The sequence below is a fragment of the Syngnathus scovelli genome, chromosome 8 (genome assembly GCF_024217435.2).
Source record: "Syngnathus scovelli strain Florida chromosome 8, RoL_Ssco_1.2, whole genome shotgun sequence".
In the NCBI taxonomy this organism is placed as follows: domain Eukaryota; kingdom Metazoa; phylum Chordata; class Actinopteri; order Syngnathiformes; family Syngnathidae; genus Syngnathus; species Syngnathus scovelli.
This window is the reverse complement of record NC_090854.1, coordinates 15648162-15663839: the sequence shown is the minus strand read 5'-3', so window position 1 is coordinate 15663839 and position 15678 is coordinate 15648162. Positions and strand designations below refer to the sequence as shown.

General features: G+C 44.8%; 4 protein-coding genes across 12 annotated transcripts in view; all 4 read right to left on the bottom strand.

Annotated features, from left to right (window-relative positions):
* Nucleotides 1–63: 63 nt before the first annotated feature.
* On the bottom strand, nt 64–2072 carry zgc:101559 (Ras-related protein Rab-33B-like). The gene is made up of 2 exons (XM_049728904.2): nt 1770–2072; nt 64–1507 (listed from the first exon to the last, which is right to left on the bottom strand). The coding sequence occupies exons 1-2, from the start codon at nt 2019–2021 to the stop codon at nt 1061–1063; spliced, it is 699 nt and encodes a 232-aa protein (XP_049584861.1). The 5' UTR covers nt 2022–2072; the 3' UTR covers nt 64–1060.
* Nucleotides 2073–2787: 715 nt separating this feature from the next.
* Nucleotides 2788–6440, bottom strand: kbtbd7 (kelch repeat and BTB (POZ) domain containing 7). Its single transcript, XM_049728896.2, has one exon. It carries the CDS (start codon nt 6121–6123, stop codon nt 4249–4251), a length of 1875 nt encoding a protein of 624 aa, XP_049584853.1. The 5' UTR covers nt 6124–6440; the 3' UTR covers nt 2788–4248.
* Nucleotides 6441–7353: 913 nt separating this feature from the next.
* slain1a (SLAIN motif family, member 1a) lies at nt 7354–14604 on the bottom strand. Of its 4 annotated transcripts, XM_049728892.1 has the most exons (10): nt 13795–14604; nt 12461–12600; nt 11665–11781; nt 10632–10742; nt 10363–10512; nt 9957–10292; nt 9484–9705; nt 8966–9299; nt 8548–8633; nt 7354–8428 (listed from the first exon to the last, which is right to left on the bottom strand). In XM_049728892.1, the coding sequence occupies exons 1-9, from the start codon at nt 14235–14237 to the stop codon at nt 8558–8560; spliced, it is 1929 nt and encodes a 642-aa protein (XP_049584849.1). In that variant the 5' UTR covers nt 14238–14604; the 3' UTR covers nt 7354–8428; nt 8548–8557. The 4 variants fall into 4 exon arrangements, with proteins under 4 accessions (XP_049584849.1, XP_049584848.1, XP_049584851.1 ...); XM_049728891.1 differs by having other exon boundaries at nt 7354–8633; XM_049728894.1 differs by having other exon boundaries at nt 7354–8633; nt 9496–9705.
* A 158-nt stretch (nt 14605–14762) lies between these two features.
* Nucleotides 14763–15678, bottom strand: part of scel (sciellin) — a 7030-nt gene continuing 6114 nt past the window's right edge. For all 6 annotated transcript variants that reach the window (XM_049728897.1, XM_049728898.1, XM_049728900.1 and 3 more), the window contains 2 exons: nt 15172–15274; nt 14763–15097 (listed from right to left, as the gene is read on the bottom strand). In XM_049728897.1, coding sequence (XP_049584854.1) covers nt 15081–15097; nt 15172–15274 — 120 coding nt within the window. In that variant the 3' untranslated portion in view covers nt 14763–15080. The remainder of the gene's footprint in view (nt 15098–15171; nt 15275–15678) is intronic.

Below are 15678 nucleotides of genomic sequence, written 5' to 3'. Positions count from 1 at the left end.
ATAATACTGTAACAATCAATTAAAATGTTAAAATGAATAAACAAAAAAACAAACAAACCAAGCTCAACTTTCTGCCATCAAACCACTTTTATTTTGCGGGCTCACAAACAACTCAAAAATCACTTCAACTCCACATCAGTCACTTCTGTGGCATGTGATGAAATTCAAGGTGGTCCAGAGTGGAATGGCTGTCTGCATTTCAAGGCTTATTTGTACCAGAGAGAAAAAACATTTCATGTTATCGCTACTGTTGCATTTAAAGCCCCACTAAGGAACCTTTCAGTTTTCATTTATGGCGGCACCAGACAGAGAAAAGCGGAAGTGTTTTTCCTGAGGTCGATCACATTTCTCATGAGTGCCACAAGCTAGAGTGGTTGGCACAAAGGTACTGCCGCAATTCTGCGCGTCACAAGTTAAAATCTCGTTTTCTAACTTTGTTCCACCTCTTTTATTATCTATCCATCCATTTTCTGTACCGCTTTTTCCTCACGAGGGTTGGAGTGGTTACCAGCGAATCGCAGGGCACACAACCATTCACACTCACATCTACGCACAATTTGGAGTGCACAAAGGGATTTTTGGAATGTGGGAGAAAAGCCCAGAGCCGGAATTAAACCCACGACCTGGGTACCACCAATCTGACGTTGGGACATTTAGGGGTACTTTTTGGATTCAAGGTATAAACAGTGACTGTTGGCTAGCGAATCCATGCAGGAGAACATGAATTGAAATGATGAAAATAAACAAAAAGCAAAGGCCAATTTTTCACCCCTCTAAGACATTGTAAATAAAATGCTTACATGACACTAAAATATAAACTTTGATAATCATGGAACAATATATAAACATAAGCTTTGATAATGATGGAACAAAATATCAAGGTTAGATTGTGCTCAACTTTGGAGTTTCCACTGGAAATAAATACATCCTATTCTACTACTTGCATGCATTTCATAGAAACATAGTGCAAACGTGTCCCTCTGCGTTGTCTGTATGAGTGCATAACAGCAGACAGATGACGGTTTAAAGTCACAAGAAGCTCCTGGTTGAAAGCTAACTATCAGCAGTGACAGGTTACCGTTTCCTGCTCTCTGGGTTCCCAAAGATGCCTGACGTCGCTCTCAGACGGTGGCTTCAGTCTCAGAGGTTTGTGGCTTTTGAGCCTGTAGGCCAGCGTCAGGAATATGGCGTCCACGTGCTCCTTCTCTGCAGGGTCCTTGGCCGAGGTTTCAAATAGGGGCATGTTGTGTCCGTCGGCGAGGCACTGCGCTGTCGACGTGGGCACCTCACGGCGGTCCCGTAAGTCGCATTTGTTGCCCACTACCACCCGGGGCACCAGCGGCCCCACAGCGTGACGACCGCACTCCTCGATCCAGTCGGGGATATTCCGGAAGGTGGTCAGGCTGGTGACGTCGTACACGAAGATGACAGCATGTGCACTGCGGTAATAGTGTTCCACCATGCTCTTCCTGAAACGCTCCTGGCCTGCTGTGTCCCAAATCTGCAACTGTCCCCCAAGGAAAAAATATTTTAAAAACATTGAATAGCACTAAGTTGGACCTAACTACTATGGGTTTGTTTTGAGGCCAATTCCAAAACAAAAAAAAGTCTGGCACCCAAGGATTCACATATTCAGATTTTTGGGAAATATTTACTGGGGGTGGGGGGGCAACCTTTTTTTCATGGAAAATGCTTATTGGCAGTTTAGATTGATTGTTTATATTGGGGTAACGTTTTATTAGACGTCCTGCAGTGCGTCATGGTCTTACCTTGATGACTTCTCCATCGAGTTCCAGAGTCCTCTCCCTAAAGTCAACCCCGATGGTAGCCTCGGGGTTCTTCAGGAAAGATCCGCCACAGAATCTGTACGTCAAACATGTCTTCCCCACGTTGGTGTCTCCTATGACGATGATCTTAAAAACCTGACACAGCGACGCGTTGCCGTCATATTGCGACGACGATGAGAGCTCTAAGGAGTCGAAAAAGACCGAGGCACCGCCGTCTTTGTTTTCTATTGCCATCGCTCATGGTCTCGCCGGGAGGACGAGTCAGCCCACCTGGGGAATCTCGCGAGAGCGGCGTGAGAATTAGCGAGAAGGTCCGTACACCGAAAATTAAATGTCCATTCTAACTTTTTAACTTTTACCTTTGATTTATTATTCATTTATACGTAAAAATACCTCAAAATATTAATATCTTTCTAAATTGCATTTTTTTCATTTATTTTTGAACGATAACTATTTAGTGCCATCTGGCGTTGAACTAATAGAATGCAATGACTTGGATTCAAAGTGCGTGCATTTTGAAGCACGCACATTATGGCGCTTAGTCACAATGTATTCAGCAGAAATGCAAGCAAAATGTCATCACAAATGACTTCTAGAATCCCCATAAGTGACGAAGTACGTGCATTGTATTTGTTATACATCCTGTAGTCATTGAGCCCATAGATTTGTATAGGAAAGGCGCCACTGGTCGGCCATCTTAGAACAGAGGACTGCCTCATTGCGCTGTGCAGTAGTCGGTGGTAAATTGAATTATTTACTCAATTAAATGCTTATAACTTGATGAATTCTTGACGCATTTACAAATAAATTGGGTTATTCCACTTTACTGACCCGGCTAAGATTCAGGCTGAATGTTCAAATCAAATATCTTCTTTTTAAACATGGCATAGTTGTGAGTACGAGAATATCAATATGCCAGGATATTTTTGGCCTTGATTTCATATTTGATATTTATTTTTGGCACGATTCTTCCCCATGAAACAGCAGCAAAAACCACATCTATTGAATCACATGGTTTATTGACAGGCACAATAAAACTAATTCTTTTTCTTTGTGTCATACACACAAACATCAAAAATATATTAAAATTGCATTTATTCACCATAGAAAACATGTAATCATAACATATACACATATTTGGAAGTAACTATTACAATATTATGAATATAATACTTGAAGCGGAACACATGAACTTGTATTGTGGCTTGTGTTAATAACTAGAATAGATGGAATCAATGACAATTAATTGGTTAACATTGGAAAATGTGTATGTGTGTGTGTGTGTGGAGGGGCAAATGGCCATTAAAATGAGGGCCAAAACATATTCATTAAATAAAAAAACAAAACACTGGTATAAACCCACACACCCATGTCATTAACTTTGTTAGAAGGTACAAAAAAACCTGAGTCAGCATAATGCACTCAACTGTGCATGTAATTAGGTGCACACAAAATTTGCAAATTCTTTCAAAACAACAGTGCTTAGTTATGACTGACCCACAGGAGGTATGAATTTAACAATGTATATTAAATGTTAGTCATATAACCAATACATAAGAAACAGCTCTCAATTTGATGTCGAGCAGTCCTTAATTGTTAAATTAATACCTCTTGGAGATGTTTTGGTCCTGTGAGTGTGGCAACGATTCAAAACAGAACATGAGTAAATCTTATGCGTAATACAAAGACGGCAATCGCGACGCCTGCAAAGAAAATAGCCACTTAACACAAAATTGAAGTGCAAAGAAATATGCTTTGTGTTTGATATCACCCACACTACTAATTGTTGTGAGCTTGACACGTTTTGCTCCCTGAATAAAGATTTTAAAGCTGTACTAGCTTTTCAGAGCTGTTTCTGGAATTCAACAATTTGGAAATTGAGCAGGTAGAAGCAGCCTGATGCAAACAATTCTAATAAATGTTTTAATTATTGTTACTATTATTATTGGTTTTTGAATGGGGACAAGTCCAGCGTGTACACTTCCAGGACAGTGAGCCTGGAAAGAAATAGTCAAGACAGGCTTTTTAGCTTAGTCATCAAAAATGGTTGTACGGTCCATTTTCATTGTATGGCTGATGCTACGCTATTGATCAAGAAGCAAGTAGACGATTTCTTGGCAAATGACATAGGGTCTTTCATTTGACTGATGACCAGTCCAATCCAGGGTCTGACCAAAGTCACCTGGGATAGGCTCAGACTAACCCACGACCCAAATGAGAACAAGCACCAAAGAAAATGCATGAATGACTTTTGGCTTTACATTTGTAGTCATTCAGTGTCTTGTATTGTTGTGAATACAGATCATTAGTGTCTGTACAGTATACGTCAAATTTGTGTTAATATGGAAGGAATCTTCGTAAGATGTGGAACCGAAGGTTTAGGAAAGCCCGCTGTGAAGAATAAACTCCATCTTGCCTGTCGAGTGGTTGAGAAAATGGATCTGGTTTGCTTGAGTAACGACTACCAGTTCTCATCCGAAAATGAGCTGGAGCTGGCAGAGTCCGAATCTGCGTCCGTCAAGCCGTCTAGGTCCCAGTCGGCACTGGATCCGCTATCATCGTCCTCCTCGGTCGAAAAGCTGTGCGCCGAGCCGAGGCACGCTGGATAGACGCGTGTGGAAACGCACACGGGCCCCAACGTGGACACGTAGACTGCCATGACGCTCTTCCAGCACTCTCGCGTGGGCTCGTACTCGTGCATGAGGACGCGGTTCTTGTTGTGTTGCAGCAGTGTCTGCGTGAGGAGCATCAGCTTGCCACCGTGCTGGATTACCTGGTAGTTGAGGGCGCGGCTGTCGATGGGGATGTCGGCCAGCCGCCGCCACTCGCCCCGTGCCGGGCTGTAGGCTTTCACCACGGGGATGTCGCACACGCAGATGATCTGGTCCTGGTACACGCACGCCTTGTGCAGTTTGTCACGCCGCAGCGAGCCGCAGTGGCGCCAGCGGTTGCGGCGCGGATCATAGCACAACATGCGCCGCTTGTTCACCACGTATAGGTGATCGTTCAACGCCACCACCTGCATCTTACTGAATGAATGTGGCAGAGGAGCCACAAAGGTCCACTGGTTCCTCTGGACACTGTAGCACTCCACCTCTTTCAAACGAGCGTCCGTCACAGGGTTCCTCCCCCCCAGGAGGTACACGTGACCATTTAGATAGCCCATCCCCGAGTGAATCCTCCCAAGCGGTCTCTCCGCAAGCTCTTGCCAGCTGTTGAGCACTGGATTGTACTGCCAGAAGTGTTTGGAGAGGTGAGACGCCAGATAAAGGTTGTTTTCTGGGCTGGAACAAGCAATGAGGGACTCCATGGTGGAGCGTTTGTAATCCTGGCTGCTGAGATCCAGGAGAGGAGGCGTCACAAAGTAGAGGTCCTCGGAGTACGGGTCGCAGCACATGATGTTGTCGTTGGGAAGACCAAAGAACAGGATCATTTCTTTGGCGCTCACGCCTATCCTATGCTTGGGAACGTCCAGAGACGCAGCCACAGCGCAGGGCCTGTTGAAGAAGGACTCCAGGTATTTCTCCACAAAGGGTCTCGCCGCCAGCCCTTCCAGGTAACGCTTGTCCCTCTCGGTGAACAAGTTCCAGCGCACGCACCTCAGCGCCCGCAACGCATCCTCCTTCTTGGGTGGTGCGTTGACTTCAATCCAGCGTAGGGCGGCCATGCACACCTCGCGCTCACAGGTCACGTCCAGAGTGTCAAGCGAGAGCAGCTCCACCAACTGATGCAGGTCCAGCTCGCACAGCTCTCCTGAGATGCACAGCTGGACAAAGTTCCTGGCAATGAATGCCCGAGCGCTCTCCTTGAGCTCGGGGTTGTCATAGGTGTCTGCGAACTTCAGAACACCTATGCAGTTGGCGAGGTCCAGCCTGCGGGTCATGAAGCCAGAGCAGGCCATCCTGATGTACTCAAGTTGGAGCATGTTGGCGGCGGCGTACAGCCTTTGCACGTTGCCCTCCGTGATGGTCACTTTACCCGTGTAACAATAGTCCACGATGACCGACATGGACTCTACGTCCACCCCACGGATGGCTACCTTCTCCTGAACGCTCTCGGTCAAGCCGCCGGTGAACATGCTTTTGAAATACGGGCTGGCTGCGGCGAGGACGTTGCGGCTGCAGTAAAACAGCTGGACGGGGTCGTCACCCGAGGGCCCCCCTCTCACAGCACCTTCGCCGGGCTCCAGTGGTTCTCCGTCGGGGTCCACTTCGATGGTAACGTCCGAAAGGAGGCGGCTGTCGTACAACGCCTTCAACTCCCCCATTAAACCTTGAGCGTGGCTTATGTCCTCCAACACTTCGGGTCCATTAAAGCAACCTAACACCGAAGCCATTTTTGGGTCTAGTTTTTTCTTTTTTTTACCTCACGTAGCGGAAGCTTTCTGATATGACACCGCCTCGCGCTCCACCTCCACGGCTAGCTGACAAGGACACATCCGCTCACGAGAAAACGTCAAACATGTTTAAAAAAACAAAACAAAAAAACTACCATTCACTTTAACGCGTTCCGTGTTCCTCAAAGTTGGTTGTTGGATCCAAATGACCATAATGTCCACCGTAAACGTGTTGGTTTTCTTTCTTTAACTCCGTGTGTATTAACGCTTTTGAGGGAAACAGACTGTCCACTGCTAATGAAGGCGGGGGGCAACGATAAAAATACACACGGTAGAGTGTCAAAATAAAATACCATTCAAGTAAATAAATGTTAAAATATTTTGAAATAACTTTAATTAATATATAAATATAAATGACAACGGAATTGTATCTAAATTAGCCAAGATTTACACCTTTTATTCGAGTGTTTGCCGTCAAACTAGAAGTATTCTCTTGTTTTGAAGGCATTACACAATGCTTCCGCTCTCCCCCACCGCAAGCCACTTTTGCGTCAGAACGAAAGAGCGCATGTGATTGGGTGTCATAACTGGGTCAATTTCACATGAATAAACGGCATTATTTGAATGTCCATGATAAAATCCTCCAGATTTATACACATTAATCTACCCCTATGTATTGAATACAATAAATTAAATCCATATTATTAAAAAAACAGGAATCCATATTGGCTTTTGTCTTTTATATAAACTATTCAAAGTTAATGCAAAGCTTGACCTTTCTCCCTGAGTGTGCAGAATCAAGTTATTTGTACTTGAGGTCTGGTACTGGATGGTCTGGCATTGGATGATGTTGATGAGAAAGAAGGCGGAGAGCATCTCCACCCTGCTGCTCATCATCTGGTGTTCCAAATGGGGCAGCACAGCCTCTCGACAGGTTCAGCCGGTCCGACTGGAGTAGTTTTGTCTTGACGGGCTTGTCCCATTACTATGTTAATGTGAGGAGTAGCATGGGTAAAAAAAAAAAATTAAAAAATCAGAGGATATCCTGACACCATAATTACGAATAATCTCAATTGCCCAAATGCATGAACTGAAAACATCTTATGCATGCCTTTGGCAAAGTAATATTTGGTTGAAGCAACTTTGCCTGTGGTTTTGTCCCATGACAAACGGACAAAAAAGACAAATTTCAGCTCCTTCCACAGATGTTCTTAAATAGAAGACACAATGTTGTCAAAACCTTTTATTTTACTTTAAAAAGTCTCCTCAAACATCCTCTTCATACATATGGTAAAACTCATCAGAGATGATGTGCAGTATCAATGCAGCGACCGGTTACACTAAGTATTTCTTTTTAAAAACTTAACATTAAAAAAAAACACCAAATATTCACATCAAGAACAGTCATCATTTAAATAACCCAAAACAAAAAGTTTTCGTGTTATTCACATAATTTTGATAATAGTGCTGCAACAGGAGGCCAGTAAATAGAAGTGATATGAATGTGATGAATGTGACACCACTTCCAAACATAGCATGTAGCAAAACAGTTTTCATCATTTTTACACCACAGTGACAAAAGTTCGAGAGATTTCAAAAACACATGTACAAAAGCGTGAATCTTTTATATTTTTAGCTTGCAGACAACCAATCAACACGCGCACTTACAGTAGTAAAGAGTTCACATTTAACAACTGGTTAGCGGAATATTGCAAGTGTCTATAAACAGGGGTGGGGAACCTTTTTTCGATTCGATAGATGCCTTTTCATTTTTATAAAGTCCTTACGAAATGTATAAGAAAATATGATGCTGCCATCAAACATGTTTATTAATATCCATCCATCCATTTTCTGTAGCGCTTTCTCCCCACGGGGGTTGCGGGCGTGCTGGAGCTTATCCCAGCAGTCATCGGGCAGTAGGTGGGGGACACCCTGAACCAGTTGCCAGCCAATCGCAGGGCACAAAGACGAACAACCATCCGCACTCGAACCTTCGGAGTGTTCAGTCAACCTTGCATGTTTTTGGGATGTGAGAGGAAACCGGAGTGCCCGGAGAAAACACCCGCAGGGACGGAGAGAACATGCAAACTCCACACAGGGAGGGCCGGAGGGTGGCACTGTGGCGTCCTGTTTATGAATATGATTTGCAAATTCTGTGGATTTTATTTGAATTTCTACCACTTTGAGGTTTTACTTGTTTTTGGTCCGGTTCAAATGATCTGGTGGACCATATCTGGTCCAGGAACTGCAGGTTCCCCACCCCTGCTTTATTATTGATCCAGCCTGCTGGATCTATAGACGTCATCTTTCAGAGAAAAGAAAAACAGTCATTCTTTCTTGGGTGGCAGCTAAACAATTGTTACAGTCAGTAACGCAGCGGGACCCTGTTTATTACGAGTAGTATTAGTATTGTTATGAAGATACCTGTGGAACGTTAATAGCAGCCATCTTTCCAGCTAGCATCCCTCAGGGTACTTAGGGGGGTTAGGCTCTTTGGGGGTGTCAGCAAACTGCAAGTGAGAGTCACAAATAGAATAATCAAGACTCGTCTCCATTCATATTTTACTCATTAAAGAGCAAGCTGCAAAGACCTGAACTGAAATAGGTGTGTATGATATATGAGTAGAATTTTACAATTATGAAATATCACAATTGGGAAATAAACCTAATGACAAACCTAAATAAAAAAAAAAACTTAAACTAAAATAAATGAATAATAATTGAAAAATAATGGCTGAAATTCAGTGGAATGTTTGCAACCAGTGGTTGCCCAGCGAGCATTCTAGCAAACAAATATATTTACTTGAAAACGGCGATAAGTAGGCTGGCTTCTGAATCTTACCTGCGCGTAGGTTGCGCAATTTTGCTTGAGCGTGGAGCTCCACCAAGGCCCACAAAGGAGGCGGGGCGAGGGAGTGAGCTGCGGGGGAGAGCGGACTGGGCAGCTGCAGCGGGGGTCTTTACGGGCTGCGGTACCGAGATGGCGGTAGGCTTGAGGGGCTGAGGCAGCGGCGTGCTGCTGGAAATGGAGTGCAGGCTGGTGGAGGTGGACAAGGCGGAGGGGCCCTGCAGGACAGTGGGGCTGACGTAGGCGGTGGCTTTGAGTGCGTGGCGAGGAGCAGCGGGGAAGTTACCAACGCTCTGGACGCGTTGACTCAGCTGGCCCGGAGAAGGAACTGTAGCACACAAGGTGACTGTTGTAAAATCTGGGTCAAATAATTTGAACTAATAAACAATCTAAAATAAAAGGCAAACTATGAAACAATTCTGAGTTCAATTATGTTTAGCAAACATAGAATACATTCGGATAAAAGCTGTATGAAGATGTTGGACGTCCCGAGATGACATCAACACACATACGTAGGGTCTTACTGGAGGACTGGAGGCGTGCGAGGCTGCTCGACGAGTCAAAGCTGAGGCTGCTGCGCAGGGAGGACATGGTTGGCAAGGAGGAGGGACCGTGGGACGGTGGGTTGACGGGGGACGCCAGGCATTGCATACTGGGAACGCTCGGGATACTGGGAACGCTCGGCATGCTGGGAGCTCGCATCAGGTTAGGCATGCTTCTCCGCAACCTAATGTCTATACAACCGTGGCAAAACAAAAGCAAAAATAATGTAAGCTAAAGTATGCCAAGATCATAAGCTAAAAGGAGTTTGCTATATGCTAAGATAAAATAAGAGCAACAAATTCTCAACAAAACAAACCTAAGACAAAAAAAAAAAAAAAAACAACTGGAGCATCCAGGTAGGAAGAGCAGATCCCACCCAGAACATGAACAAGATTCATAATGTGCTCAAGAGCCTTTAGGTAAGCAAAAATACGGAGGCTACCTGCGCTGTTCCTGTAGGACGCGTGCGTTTCCCCGCTCAGACCGGCGGCCCCCGTGTAGGGTGCCAGCCCCCCGAGCGAGAGGCTCGAGGCAGTGGATTTGCGCCTGCAGTCTCTGAAGCTGGAGAAGGTGTGGGAGTGAGACAGGCCGCCCCGCTGCAGCGAGCCCGTGCGGAAGAGTCGAGGCTGTGGAGGAGGAAGCTGATCGTAACCTTCCTCCTCATCCTCCTCGTCATCCTCCTCCAGATCCACTTCGCTGCGGCGGAGCGAGTTCAAAGAGAAGCTGGAGCAGCGACGACTGACTGTTGCTGAGGTAGACGCGTAGTCCTGACGCAGACCTACCAGGCGGAATATTTTATTTAAATGAAAGTAAAACGGTTTGATTTCCACCATGAATCGTTGACTCACTCTCCTCCTGAAGGCGGGCCATGACTTCCACGTCAGTCATGTCCTGCAGTTTGTACCCCATGGAGATGGAGTCGTCATCCATCTCGGAAATGCCTGCCTCACTATCCATGGAAGACTGAGGGCTGATGGCCGCGTGCCGCCGGCCAACATCTAAAATGCAGCAGAGGGAGCTCAATTTGTTGAATCTACCATCAAAGTAATTTGTAATTGTACCTACTTACTAAGTTACTTTTACTAAGTTACTTTTGCCCCAATAACAAATATCTTACTGTGCATGGTGGAGTTCGACAGGAAAGTGGGGGCCCTGTCCAGGCTGAGGCTCGGCCTGAGTGGGAGGGCAGGGCCGGACGGTGACGGCGACAGCGTTGGCATCGGCAGAGCTTAGATGGGAAAAGGATAACAGATTTTAATCCCATTGAGGACAACGTGCAAATCCAAAGTGCGCTGGCATGCCACTTTACACTTACTACAGTAATATAATGTGGACGAAATTCGTTTGAGCTCTCAATCGTTTTTTTTCCCCACCATCTAATCTTAATCTGCTCACTGCGGGAAATTGGGAGTGTGCCAATTAGAATTCAAGACTTGTGCTTTACCTGTGCACTAAATTAGCCAAGATAATGAAATCTTTTATCTTTACTTTTATCCCAAAGTACAAAACGTTTGACCCCAATCTAGTTGTTGGAGTCATCCCAGATGTCCTCTGGTGCCCCCTAGAGGAAGCATCCTAATTTGATAATCAGCTTAAATTATGAGGCGTTAAAGGCTTGGGATGTGTTTATATTGTTTTTGTGCTTGAAATATGTTTTTTTTTCTCTCAAGCTGCTCCACCTTCCCAAGAGTCTAGGCAACATTAGCGTATGTTATGTGTTGACATTGTGTTTCCGCGTTAAAAAAAAAAGGAAACAAATAATTCTCTTCATTTCTCTTCATGCTGCTGTGCCTCCCCAACCAATATTCAATTAGCCATGTTAGCGTAGAGTAAGAAACATTTAAAGCATCTCAAGGATTATATTTTATTTATTTTATTATTATTTGTCTTTTAAAACAATCTAAAATGTGTTGGTTGAGCTATAACCCAAATTGAAGCAAGAAGGGCCAAGTTGGCTTTCTTTTTTTTAAAAAAAGTTGGGTCTGATGACACAAAATACCACAAACCAATTTGTCGGGTTGTTTAGTGGGTCACTTTTGAGTTTGAATGAATAACCCCAAAAGTTTTATTGCCTCAATTTGGCTTCATTTTGACCCACGGGTTTTTCGAGTACACACGTGCATTGATATTGTGTTCACGCAAAAACACACCTGTGGTGTCGCTTATTGCAGCAGGTTTGGAGTAAGGCAGGATGGGGCAACTGAGTGCGGACAGCCCGTCTATGCAGCTGTACGGTCGGACAGAGGACACTCCTCGCCATCGCTTGGCTGGACACACAAACAAAGCCGGAAGGGGTCGTCAGCCAAATATTAATCTTTTCCCGACATACCGCCATCGATGTTGTACATGCATTAGATTACGACAACAGATTACTTGATTTTTTTTCTGGCGGAATCTGAGGATAACAAGGGATTGCATACATATGTGGGTTACATCCTATTTTCCAAAACCACAATCGGACCTTCTCAAATGTACATTTATTTTATTATCCGCTCTGCTCCAATTTCATTAGCTTTTGAAGCATTTAGTCATTTTGAATTTAATCCAAATCCAGGGACTTTGCTGTGACACCCAGGAAAGTGTCATGAGCTTGGAAGAGATAAGTTAAGCCCCCATTCCACTAAGAAATGAACATTAGTCGGTGAAAGTAGCCAAACGTGTGTTCACGTAAAGGTTCGTTCAAGGTCGCAAATGTTCACCAAACGCTTGCCCAGTATTTGTCAAATGTTTTTTTTTTTTTCCTGTTGCAAGGAAAATTTGAACATGTTCAAAATCCACTTCATGTTCACAATTTCTAGCTGGCGACCGTTTGGCAATTCCATTTCATGTTCAGTGTCACAAGATGTTCATTTGCGCACATGTAGGATGACAAGCAACATGTGTCGCAGCTTAGCATGATGCCACAGACGTTAATCCGAAAGGCCGGGCGGTGCTCGTGCAGGTTACCTTGGTCCAATCTGTGGCACAGCGTCATCCTCGCCAGCTCCACTTCTGGTCCCGGTTGGTCCAGGACCTGCCTGCACCACTGGAGAGGGCTGAGGCCGCTGTCGCTGCCGTGCAACATGGCTTTGGTGCTCACATAAAGCCTGAGAAACACAATTGCAATGATTTTAATGCAAATGAGGAACTACTTCCATCCCACAACGGCGCAAACGCCCCCATTACACCTATTCTAGCAAAATCTCACTGCTTTAGCCTTGGGTCAGAACGAAAACAGGGCTGGTAGAGTTCAATGACAGTGCATCTCAACTCGGCCGGCCGATTACAACAGCATGTAGGTCACAGTCAGACTCCTCCACGCTGCCATTTCTTGTCTTCTAAATGGAGGCTGGTGCTGAGACAAGCGGTTCAATGTTGCCTCCTCTCATGGCTGGATTCATCCGTGCGCTCCACTTTCCACGACATCACATCACACACGAGCAGCAGTCGGCGTTGTCGTTGCGGATTCAAAAATAACAGCCTGCTTCCAAATCCATAACGTGTCTCTCGTTCCTGCTGATTTGGAACGATCGCTAAAGTCTTAGGAGAAAAAGTGCACTCAATGCACATTTATTAAGGGGTAAGGCATTTATTAGAGAGTAGGTCTTTGTTTTTAAACACACATTTTAATGAACCGTATTTCGTCATATAGGCGTCAACTTAGCTGCAAAGGGTTGAATAGGGGTAAGGTATTTAATTAGGATAGATTGCTATAAAGTAATATATAGTACAAACACGTTTGAATTTAACGCACTAATGTAAAAATACAACTGGAATGATTTAGTTCTTCATATCATGATAGGAGGAGCGGATTTTATATGCCAAACAAAGCTTTTATTTGCTTGTAAGGCATTTATTGGGGTGAGAGGGGAACCTTTTATATTACCTCCTTTCCTGCAAAGACTTTTATCAAGGGTGCCAAATGCATTCGGTGTTAAATATAATTGACCCACATCTACACGTTTAGGCTAAAGAAATGATCTTTTTGGAAAATACGAGTTATGACTGAACAGGGATCATCTTGTGGTTATATTTCAATGCTTTGTTTGATAATTGTGCATTTCTTTAATGGCTTAAAGCCTGATTTGTATGTAAACTTAAAAGCACAGTATAAGAGAAAAATTTACATTAAGGTGGTAGTGGCTTAAAAGTTTGATTTGTCTAACAGATGGATGAATATTTGATTAATATATTCAACTTGAGTGGGGGGGGGGGGGGTTTCTGCATTCTTAATATCAAAAACATGGAAACACAAGGAGAAATAATCAGAACTAAAAGTATTTTTTTAAAAAGAGTATTACCAGCTTTCCGGTTCCGACACCGTGAGGACGGTGCTAAGGTCCAATACGTCAACCTCGTCCAGAACCGTCGTGCCTCCATCCTCCTCATCGTCCTCCTCCCCCGCCACCCCGTTGTCCTCGGCGGCATCGAGAGACGACGAGCTGGGCTGAAAATAGGCGAAGGGCTCCCAGGGGAATTGGGTCTCACACTTCGTCGGGAAAGGATCCTTGACAGCCGGAGAACCTGTCTGCAGCTGGCGGTGGTTCTGCTGGAGATGCTGATGGCGGGAGGCGACGGGACAATTGTTTACCGCGTTGGCCCTGCTCCGAAGCTGCTCGTTTTGCTTCTCCAGCTTTCGCACTAGCTCCTGCAGCTTGAGCACCTCCAGCTCGGCATTGGCCAGCTTATTGTTGCCGTTCACGTCCGCCATCACGGGGGGACCCAGCAGCACCTCGGCGTCCATTTGCCACCACCGCCGTGCACATGGAGAGACGGCTCCGATCGCGTCAAGCGTTCCACACTGGAGCACTTAATAGTCCTTTCTGGTTTAATTCGGATGAAGGTGGCCCACGTCTACGGTTGGAACCCGCATCGCACACACTCATGCACACGCATTCACTCTCACACACACACACATGCGCGGAGGATGCTGATGCTGGCATGACTTGTAAGCTGTCCTCTGATTGGTCAGCAGCTTCCTGGACGCCACATGGCCAGGAAGTGTTTGTTTTTATATATTTCGTTTTTATGGCGTGCGTATTTTCAAGGAGAGTCTCAAACAAAAATGTTGCATAGTGATATTTAGTGCAAGAATCATTAATGATCAGTGTCTTCACTTTATTCAACATTTATGTTCCCTAGTGTAAGAGTCATTAATGGTCAGTGTTATCACTTTATTCAATTAATTATCAATGTGGGGGAATTACTCTATGTCTGCTTTGTATTTGTTTGTACAACATTTAAATATGAATCACAATGACACAATATCTTGATATCAATACAGTGACCGCTTTTATTGCACGCAGGAATAACAACCCCGGCCATCTACATCACAGTATTGCTATCATCACATTATAAATGAAGAGTCCCTTAAAAGCCTTCAGAGAATATCAGAAATAATATATTGAATATATCTATTTAAGCTGTTATATGTATGCCCATCCTTCAAGATCATCCTAAACACCTGAATCAATGCAAATATGAATGCAAAAGAGAACCTATTTGACCCCCTCCCCCCCCCCCGAACAATTTTTCTAATATGTTGAATCTCTCCTTTTTTTTCCACCAAGGAAGTTGAAGTGCAAGATCAGTGACGCCATTTATCTGCGGGATGAAATATTGATTTGATTTCTTACTTATTTGCCTTGTCATAAAAGGTCCGAAGGTGTGTTTCTTACCTCTGGTCACGTCAAAGCAGTTCTCGCAGTGCACCATGTGGTTGTACACCCACATGCTGTCGCCCGCTTTCAGGTGGCCCAACGTGCCATTGCACACTTCGCACTATGTACAACAACAACAACACACTACAGTTAAATAAATCCTTATCATTTTGTGGCTTGAATCAAACATTACGTAAATCTCATATATTTTTAATAAATCGGTCATTGTTAGGGCAGCACGGTTAAGAGAGTTAAGAGGGTGCGGGTTCGATTCCACCTCCGGCCCTCCCTGTGTGGAGTTTGCAAGTTCTCCCCGTGCCTGGGTTTTCCCCGGGCGCCCCGATTTTCGAAAACATGGGCCGATTGAGCACTCCAAATTGCCCATAGGTCTGAGCGCGTGTGCAACTGGTTGTTCGTCTCTGTGTGCCCTGTGATTGGCTGGCAACCAGTTCAGGGTGTCCCCCGCCTACTGCCTGATGATTGCACACCCTCACATGTGTTACTGTAATAACATTAGTCCGTGTA

Bases quoted from the DNA above. Each gene is read 5' to 3' on its own strand.
- slain1a (XM_049728891.1), bottom strand. From the start codon at position 14,237: ATGGACGCCGAGGTGCTGCTGGGTCCCCCCGTGATGGCGGACGTGAAC. The intron at 11,782-12,460 runs GTAACCTGCACG...TTGTGTGTCCAG, and splicing joins GTGCCACAGATTGGACCAAG to CCAAGCGATGGCGAGGAGTG. The intron at 10,513-10,631 runs GTAAGATATTTG...GCTGCATTTTAG, and splicing joins GTCGAACTCCACCATGCACA to ATGTTGGCCGGCGGCACGCG.
- zgc:101559 (XM_049728904.2), bottom strand. From the start codon at position 2,021: ATGGCAATAGAAAACAAAGACGGCGGTGCCTCGGTCTTTTTCGACTCC. The intron at 1,508-1,769 runs GTAAGACCATGA...CTTGGGGGACAG, and splicing joins TCGATGGAGAAGTCATCAAG to TTGCAGATTTGGGACACAGC.
- kbtbd7 (XM_049728896.2), bottom strand. From the start codon at position 6,123: ATGGCTTCGGTGTTAGGTTGCTTTAATGGACCCGAAGTGTTGGAGGAC.